The following is a 10,209-nucleotide window of genomic DNA, read 5'->3' as shown; positions in this document are numbered from 1 at the left end:
CTTGGGATTATATGTCATAAGGACCTGTAAGAAATAGAAGGAGGGAGGGAGTATTGTGTTTCTGCACGTGTTTGTGTGCATTTGTGTTCTTGAAATTGCTCTGGTACACAGTTATCATACTGAGTCTGCTTAGTTTTTCTCAAGATAAAGGTTACTAGTCATATACATACACAATGGGGTTGATCTCCTAAAACTGAAGAATGCTAAATCTGGTGCAGCTCTGCATAGAGACCAATCAGCTTCCAGTTTTTATTGTCAAAACTTAATTGAACAAGCTGAAGTTAGAAGCTGATTGGCTGCCATGCGTAGCTGCACTAGATTTTGCACTCTCCATTTTTAAGAAATCAACCCCAATATGTATGATAGCAACATTACACGTTGCTTATGTCTTTTGTTTAACAAGAAAACGTAAGTACTTTCAGGTACTAAAATATACATACATTTGCCATGCACATTTAGGAACATAGAACATAGTTCTTCATGGTGACGGGCCATTTCCCTGCTGGAAGGTAAACCTCCATTTCAGTTTCAAGTCTCTGGCCGACTGAAACAGGTTTTCTGTATTTCCCTGTATTTAGTGCCATCAATCTTTCTTTTAATACCGACCTGTTTTCCAGCCCCTGCAGATGAAAAGCATCCCCACAGCATGATGTTGCCACCACCATGCTTCACTATGGGGATGGTGTTCTTTCATGTGTCTGGGAAGTCTGCCACATGCTGTTTGGTGAGCTCCAAATGTGTACCCTTTTTTTTTTTTTTTTACACAGTGGCTTTTGATTGCCCAGCTAGTCACAGCACGTCACGTGGCTCACACATGCGCAGTGCATGCCCGACTGTAAAGCCACAGCCGGGTGCCCACAGTGACAATGCCGGCGCCGCAGAGAGGAGGGGGGACGAGCTGGGCTTCATTCCCCCGCATCGCTGGACTGTGGGACAGGTAAGTGCCTGTTTATTAAAAGTCAGCAGCTGCAGTATTTATATATATATATATATTTTTTTTTTTTAAAGCGTACTCTCATCTCCGCTATAGATCTTTGCTGCTCCTTCAGTGTTATCTTTGTTTTTTGTTTTTTTGTTGCATCTCTGATGAATACCCTTCTAGCCCGGTCTGTGAGTTTGGCTGGGTTGCCTTCTCTTGTCAGATTTGTAGTGGTGTCATATTCTTTCCATTATGTTAAAATGGATTTAAAGTGGTTCTAAAGTCAAGGTTTTTTTTTTTTTTATCTTAATGCATTCTGGAAGATGGCTGGATGATTCCCTAACTTCAACATGAATCCATTAACAGACTATTTAAAAGGGAATGCATGCCTTGTCTGCAGAGAAAGCTGTCAAATTTTGCCCTCTATCTACCTGCTGCATGGCCTAGCAACCTCCCCAATTCCAGTTATTAGGCCATTTTAGCCTCAAGTACAATTTATGGATCAAATCACTGGTGTGGGTTTACTTACTTTATCCCCTGGATCCAGCGATGCCCCCCCGCTGTACGAGCGGCTTGTCCTCTGCTCGATGTATCATGGAGCCGAGCTCCGTTCCCTGCAAGCGTTGCGATGCACGGGAACGGAGAACGGCGCCAAATTCGAAAAGTGAAACACACACATTACATACAGTATAATGTAATCTTACAGATTACATTGCTGTATGTAATTATTTCACATCCCCTTTGTCCCTAGTGCTCTGCCCAGTGCTCTGCATGTCGTTTTATATTATAAAAACTGTTCTTTCTGCCTGGAAACTGGAGATTGTCCATAGCAACCAAAACTATCCCTTTACATCAAAAATGATTTTAGACCAGCTAGAAAACAGCGATAATAAATTAGAATCACTCACAGAATTGAGGGATAGTGATTTGTGGGGAGATCCGTCATCAAATATTGAAAAGTAATGACAGTGACAATTCTACAACTGAGCAAATTTCAGTGTTTTTTATTTGATTACATTATTGAATCATTTTTATTATTATATTATTATTTGGTATAATTATTTATAGTTATTTATTATATTATAATTTATGATTTCATTTTTCAAACTTTATCATACCCGGGATGTCTACTAGACTCTGGTTTGGACAGATTTAAGTGAGTTATTCCTAAGAATTACAGGACTACAATATAAAACGCCAAATTTTCATGCAAAATAATTGTACCGCTTTCAGCACCTAAAATCGGAAATAATCATACCGCCAGGGAGGTTAAAGCTGAACTACAGACAAATATTAAAGAAAAAATAAAAATGAATGCATTTATTAAATTATTAAAGCTAAACTCCAGAAATGATCTGTATTACATACTTTAATTGGTCCGATTTGACACAATGAGATTATTTACGAAAGGCAAATCCACTTTACACTAGAAGTTCAATGCAAGTGCACTTGGAAGTTCAGTCACTGTAAATCTGAAGGGTAGATCTGAAATGAGGGGAAGCTCTGCTGATTTTATCATCCAATCATGTGCAAGCTAAAATGTTTTTTTTTTTATTTTCCTTGCATGTCGCCCTCGGATCTACAGCGACTGCACTTCTAAGTGCACTTGTAGGGCAAAGTGGAGTTTCCTTTAGTAAATAACTCCCAAATGTATGAATATCTCATACTTGATGGTATGACTACAGTGATAACTGTTATTATCTGGGACCTTTTGGGTCCTATCTGAGTGACTTTCCCTCTGCACACTGGCCACAGGGCTTAACACTTCAGCCAATAATAGAACACCTATTTTTTTTTTTAAATGAAAGGGCTTCTCTAATTGGATTAAGTGGTTTAGATTAGTTTGATTGGATTAATGTGACATCAGCACCCCTTCTCCCCACCTGGTCCAATAAGAGAATGCCTTGTATTAATCGGAAAATTACAGGGAATTCTATGAATGGTGGTGCTGCTGAACAAGCATCCCCCTGTGTTTTGTGTGCAGAGGGGCAGCATTTTACATAGGGCCCCAGCTGGACCCAGAAGATAGTGACTATCATTGTAGTTGCATCAAAGTATTCAGTAATTGTCAGATTCCTCAGCATCCCAACAGGTATGAGATATGATTGCTTACGCTGTGCCAAGTTGGACCATAAAAATCTTTCCTGGAGTTTAGCCTTAAATGTATTTTAAGGGCCAGTTCACACCAGAATTGCATAGGAACATGGACACACATTCCTGTGCAAATCCTGAATGGGCTGAAAACAGAATGCACAAAAAGAAGTGCATGCAACCCTTTGGAAAAGCGCACCTCATAAAATCATATGGTACTGTGGTACCATGCATTCTGCTGCCCACAAATGCACTTCATTTGTTAACTACATTTAGGATGCCATGAACAATGTTTTAGCACCTGCAGCAGATCGCAAAGGCAGTGCATTTTGACGGTGGTGTGGGAAATGTACATGGAACACTCCCTTCCGGCAGTGCAATCTGCTGTGAACTGGCCCCAAAAAACAGACTCTTGGCTATTTATTTGTTAAATCCCTGGAGGTTAAAAAGCAAACAAAAAAGGAATACTACAATACAACCAGAATCCAGTGCCATCCTCCACGCTTCTTCCAAGGTAACTAAGGAGATATTTTGAATGTAAGTCATCATGGAAACACTCCTTTAAGGGAGTCATCACATACACTCAGTGTATTGATGCAGAAAGTGGTGCTGACGGCATCATGTCAACGCCACTCTCTGTACCACTGGGGAATGTCCACCAGCCCAAAGAGGTAAGGGACTCCGAAAAAAAAAAGGATCAAGAAAAAAAAGAGCCCCCAATACTAGCAGTGAGGATCTGGAAGGGGGTATTCTGGTAGAGCCAGAGTAGGGCTTTGAGGTCCAGAGTAGAGCTTTACGAGACTTTTCACAGTGAGCCGCCCTGGGCGTCGGCGATAAAATGCTTTACTGACGTTTTTGCGCCACTATTCGGGCGATGGTGGGGCATTTTTAACCCCCGCTAGCAGTTGAAAAAGGGTTAAAGCCACCCGCAAAGTGCTGCTGCAACAGCGCTCTGCCAGAAGTTAGGCGGCGCTGCCCATTGATTTCAATGGGCAGGGGCACTGTAGTAGGAGCAGTGAGCTCACCGCTCCTAATGCGATCCAAAGAAGCTGCTGGCAAGACTTTCTCAGGCTTTCACACTGGCGTGAATGGAGCCGCTGTTTCAGGGCACTTTGCAGGCCCTATTTTTAACGCTGTACGCCTGCAAAGAATCTCAGTGTGAAAGGGGTCTGAATGTAGCTAGTATAAATAAGTGAATTTAACTTGACTTTCGCCTTGTAATACACTGCAAAGTGATATTCTAGGGAAGGGTCAGTACTTGGGTCCAACTGGGTGCCCTGTATGCACATGTGGTATGAAGGCAAATTCTTATGGGAAAAAGTGGGTGTGCAACACAAAAAGTGGATGGGGCAAAAAATGCTAAATGGGGTTTACCACAAAGATAATAATTGTGCTGTTACTTGTAGCAAATTGATGAAAAAAATCTGCTTTATTCTTAGATACCAACTGTAAAACTGTTGCTATGATGCAATAGTTCATATGAGCATCAAGTTCTTTCTTTCAACACAGCAGGCCACAGCATTCCCTATACAATGTATGATATTCTGGAGACACTCCACGGGCAGGCCATTCCTTAATTTTGGGTATTCACATCACACGATATTTCCACTCACCCAAAAATGAAACACAGTTGCATATCGTAATCCCGTTCAAAAAATATATCAAAACAGACCATCCCCCATATAAAACATACTTACAAACATAGAGAATAAACTGTGCTCTATTGCATCAGTATATCATCGGAAGACAGAGTTGGCATCTCACCCCTGTATGCCTGTACCTTCGGCTGGCATCCTGATGTCACTATTGGTCGTCGTATGAATGACGCGTTTCATCATCATGACTTCTTCTGGGGGTGTGGCTTTACAACTCGACATACCAATATTCACAACCAACTGCTTAATATGCTTAACCCATGGTTGTCAGCAGCAGACCTTCACTGATCAGAACATCATCATGACCAGCCGAGTGTCAACTCCTTTAACATTAGACTTTCAATATTGTTCAGTACCGCATCTCATGGTTCCAAAATTAAATTACAATAAAATAAGGGATATATGCATATACTCATGATTACTTAAGGGCCAGTTCACATCATAGAAACGCAGTGCGGATGCGCTCCAGATGCTTTTTTGCATGCGTGTTTTAGGTGCGTTCCTGTGAGTTTTTGATGCTTTTTACAGCGTTCCAGTATAGTCTAGTGCAGGAAAAAAGCAGAATGTTCTACTTTTTTTTCTGGAACTGGAACGCATTGGAACTGCAAGCGCTGGTGTGAACTATACCATATAACATACTTTCTATGCATTTTTGATGCAGAAAAAAACTCACTGGACTGCATGTGCTGTGAACTAGCCCTTAATGTCAGCATTGAAATCAAAACCATTTGTCATTTACATAAAAGTTCATAATGTTATGCAATTAAATAGAAAAGACATCTAAAAAAAAATCAAATTCATAGGATCTTAATGCAATTTTTTATCCTTATATTACTACAATATAACCTAATAAATGAACATTTATAAACAGGTAAAGTACATAGTGAAATACCTTCTGAGTCTGACATTCAAATTTAAACGAAATCAAACTATACTGAAAACCAGTGCTGAAAGCTGAAAATTCTGGGCAGGAAGTGGGTCAAAGTGCCCGGTATTGAAGTGGTTAATGTCACTATAAAGTGGTTGTAAAGGCAATATATTTTGCAATCCCTGCATTTAGGCAAAAACATGGCAGTATTTGTATCAAACTCCACCCCCCCCCCCCCCCAAATGTAAATGAGTCCTTACTCGAACCAGCACTGTAGCAATCTATATTTAAAGCAGAGTTCCACTCTCCCTTCCAAAAATTTAAAGCCAACAGCTACACATACTGTAGCTGCTGACTTTTAATATTAGGACATATACCTGTCCTGGAGTCTAGCGATATCAGGAACGCAGCTGATGTTTCCATCAGCTGTCGGGTGCTGCCGCCGTCATTGCTGGTAAGGAAACCCGGCCACGAAGCATTGCGCTCTCTTACTGGCCCGGTGGCGGGGGAAGGAGTAGCGAGAAGGAGGGGGCCGGATCTCTGACATACCTTGCCCTGGCCAAATGTGGCACCGGAGGGGGGAGGAGACAGATAAGCGGAAGTTCCACTTTTGGGTGGAACACAGCCTTAACTGAGGGGCCTAAGCACCCTAGTGGGGACAAGTGAAACTGCATTCACTAATGTCTGCGCTTCAGGCTGAGAGCTGTGGTCATGTGACAGTCAACATTAAAGCAGGTCTCCTTAACTTAAAAGTGAACTGTTTGTAATCCGTGGCTGACTGCATTACACTGATGACACTTGTACACTCCAGAAGCTCTTCCCATTTAAGGACACTGCTTCCTAGGTGTGCAGCATTTAGGGACTGATACTGGACAGTCTGTAACTGTCTTCAACAATCCAGCGTCACCTTTCTCCCAGTGACTAATCCCACGGTTGCTATGGCATATAGAAAACGCTCTCTCTCTCTCTCTTCAACCTCTGTGCTTGCTCTCTTCTCCCAGGCCCCCTCTGCCTTCTCTTCCGTGACTCTAGGTTCGGTCCCTAGAAACTCTGTGCCATGGATCAGGTACCAAAGAGTGGGGACTGTCCGCTAGTGGATGTGCCAAGCACTTAAAGAGGTTGTATACTCTGGAAAAAAAAACCCTATAGGAGAAAGGTACAATAAGTTAGTATGCAGCGCTGTGATTGGCTGGAGCCGCGATGGCGTCACTCCCATGCTTGCACGCAGGAGCCACTAATCACAGCACAGGACTTGGAAGGAACGGCACCTGTGCCCGTTCCTTCAGAGAACATGCGCCAGTGATGTCACTGGCTGCATTTAATGTAAATATCTTCTGAACGGTACATGTTTAGGAGATATTCCCCCCCCCCCTCCCCTGGGTCAGTTGGTAGCACTTACCCCATCACTGGTGGCTTCCCCCGCTCGGCAACGGCTTCCCATGGTCAGCGGCCTCCTGTTCTCCTGCGGCTCCTTGTTCTTCGGATCATCACAGTGACTTCCGTATCCTCCCTCCTCCTCGGCGGCAATTGGGAGTCTTCTCTTTTTGGCCAATCTGAAAACGGGTCTCACACTCGCTTCTGATTGGCTGGATTGAGGATCAGTGTTTCAAAAGCAAATGTTCATTTGCTGTTGTAACACACCTGGGTGGGATTGGAGCGTCCCGAGCCCACACAATTTTTATGCTTATTAGAGCCTCTGGCTTTAATCAGGTGCTTAAAAAAAAAACACTGCTGTTATTCATGCACCCGGTGCATAAATCTATCCATTACCATATAGGAGGGTGGAGTGGAGAAAGGTGGCAAAACCTGGGCGCCCCTAATGGACGGGCCACCACTGATCTATTTACTAATGCTAGCAGCATAAGGATTAAATATAATCAGTGTTGATTGAGAAGTTCTGCTTTAACCTCTTTGTAGGAACCTGCCTACGGCCTCTCTCCTCTCTCCCTGCATTCACAGGACAGAAAGGCAGAAGTGGGAGCCATTGGCTCCTACTGCTGTCAGTCAAATCCTGTGATTTGATTGTCAAATCTATCTGATTGGTGAACAATCTTTGGACGCACACAGCCCAGCTTGGAAGCGAGCCCACATGTGCGTATGGAGAAGAGGAGAAGCCCAGAGAGCTGGTGGGGAACTCCACAAGAGGAGGTGTATAATATATTTATTATTTAGTAAAGTATCATGTTCTCTTTGTATTGCTTCTTTTGTGTGAAATCCCTGGTGTCCCTGCTAGTCCCTCTGCTCTATTATTAATAAAAACTGACTGCACTACTCATGAGAACACAGCATGTTCAGTTCTCTAGCTGTGCTGGGAACTCAGCCTGCTCTCCTCCAATGATCAGATTTGCCCTGACATCCCCTTCACCCCCACACAGCCATTCCCTGGGAAGATCAGTGTATTACTGCCCCCCCCCCCCCCCCCAGCTCTTATGCAGCTGAGAACAGAGGAAATTTGTTTTCACAGTGGCACCAGTAGTCACACAGCAATGCAGTGAAATTTGTCAAGCGTCTTTTCTCCAGAGAGAATAAGTTCAGCGCTCGCAACCTTTCTTCATAACTACTATCCTCCAGACCCTTTATTAGCTTTGTTGCCCTTCTTTGTACTCGCTCCATTTCCAGTACATCCTTCCTGAGGACTGGTGCCCAGAACTGGATAGCATATTCCAGGTTTGGCCAGACCAGAGTCTTGTAGAGCTGGAGAATTATCGCTTTATCTCTGGAATTAATCCCCTTTTAATGCATGCCAATATTCTGTTTGCTTTGTTAGCGGCAACTTGGCATTGCATGCCATTGCTGAGCCCATCATCTACTAGGACCCCCGGGTCCAAGATTCCTCCAGAGTGTATAGATTGAGTTCATATTTTTGCCACCCAAATACATTATTTTACATTTTTTTACATTAAATCTCATTTGCCATATAGTTTCCCACCCCATTAATCAGTTAAGATCCTTTTGCAAGGTTTCCACATCCTGCAGAGAGGTTATTGCCCTGCTTAGCTTAGTATCGTCCGCAAATACAGAGATTGAACTGTTTACCCCATCCTCCAGGTCGTTTATGACCAAATTAAATAGGATTGGGCCCAGCACAGAACCCTGGAGGACCCCACTACCCACCCCTGACCATTCCGAGTACTCCCCATTTATCACCACCCTCTGAGCTCGTCCCTGTAGCCAGTTTTCAATCCATGTACTCACCCTATGGTCCATGCCAACAGACCTTATTTTGTACAGTAAACATTTATGGGGTACTGTGTCAAATGCTTTTACAAAATCCAGATACGCCACATCTACGGACCTTCCTTTATCTAGATAGCAGCTCGCCTCCTCATAGAAGGTTAGTAGATTGGTTTGGCAAGAACGATCCATGCTGATTGAATCCATGCTGATTACTGCTAATGATACCGTTCTCATTATTTAAATCTTGTATATAGTCCCTTATCCCTTCCAAGAGCTTGCAGAGCTTGTATGTCTAAAGGCCCCTACACGCAATACGAAAAGTGGAAGTAAAATTTCATACGATGAACGATCTGCCAATTTTCCGCTTGTTAGTACGGTGCTTTCAACAGCCGATTTTCGATTTTTTTTTTTTGTCCGACAGATTATAAAAAATTTTGACGCATGTGAACTCAACGTCCGATTTTCATTTAATTAGTACGGTTTTCATAAAAAAAAAATCGTAAGAGCAAGACTACGCATGCTCAGAAACGAAAGATCACATACGAAAAATCTATTCAGCACATTACGTCACTTCTGAAGTTTAATTCCACTCCCATCAAATCATTCTCTGCAGCTATTACCTTTAGTACCCCCTCCCTTTAGAAGGTAAGCTCTACAAGCAGGGCCCTCCTGTAACTTTTGTATTGTACTGTAATTGTGTTGTCCCCCCTATACATTGTAAAGCGCTGCGTAAACTGTTGGCACTATATAAATCGTGAATAATAATAATTCTGTCTTACGAGAATTTTCGTATAGTGGGTAAGCTCTTCGCTTTTGACATGAGACTAACATGCAACAAAAAAACAGACGAACGGTCGTCTGAAAAATTTCGATCGTGTGTAGCATGGCTTCTGTAAAAAGCCGTGCTTTAACTGCCACTTCTAAATGAAAGCACAGAGATAATAAATTCATTTAAAAAAATGGTAGTAATGCAACAATATTTTAAGAAATGTTACTAATTGATCTTTGTAGCATTGTGCTAGGCGTGTAATGCCTTCTGTAGAGATGTGCGGAATAGGAATAACACAGTGAGGCTGTGATTGCAGAGTACATGCTGTGTACAGTCCCTCCCTCTTCACTCTACAGTCCCAGTATGATCAGAGCTGGCTGATAGCTGAACACACAGCACATTGCTGGGAAGACTGGCCTTCGATCGGTTTATGATTAACCTTCCCTGACAACTAGAGGAAAAACAGCCTTCACTGGAACACCAGCTATTTAAAGGTAGGACCGTCTAGACCACCAGGCTGTAGGCTGGGCCAGAATAGCACAAGACTAGGATGACAATCAGTTTGTTACATGTGGAACATTTATTCCTGATACATGGAGGATATTTGTAAATGTATACAGATTCATCCCCATTCTAGTGCTATACAGAAAAGAATGACAGCTGTGTGTTGGGAATGTAATGCAGGAAGTGTACATAATGGGAAGGGTATAGCTGAGCATAGCAGTCTTCC

The 10,209-nt window shown here is 42.7% G+C and overlaps 1 protein-coding gene across 1 annotated transcript in view; it reads left to right on the top strand.

Moving 5' to 3' along the window:
* The first annotated feature begins 851 nt into the window (after positions 1-851).
* ARHGEF37 (Rho guanine nucleotide exchange factor 37) overlaps positions 852-10,209 on the top strand; it is a 155,777-nt gene continuing 146,419 nt past the window's right edge. Inside the window, exon 1 of the mRNA XM_077472708.1 lies at positions 852-937. Within this exon, the coding sequence (XP_077328834.1) occupies positions 867-937 (71 nt within the window). The 5' untranslated portion in view covers positions 852-866. The remainder of the gene's footprint in view (positions 938-10,209) is intronic.

Source organism: Lithobates pipiens, unplaced genomic scaffold (genome assembly GCF_037356315.1).
Source record: "Lithobates pipiens isolate NorthernLeopardFrog02 unplaced genomic scaffold, aLitPip1_a1.2 Scaffold_8, whole genome shotgun sequence".
Lineage (NCBI taxonomy): Eukaryota > Metazoa > Chordata > Amphibia > Anura > Ranidae > Lithobates > Lithobates pipiens.
The sequence above is the reverse complement of the archived record's forward strand: the minus strand, read 5'-3'. Positions and strand labels throughout refer to the sequence as shown.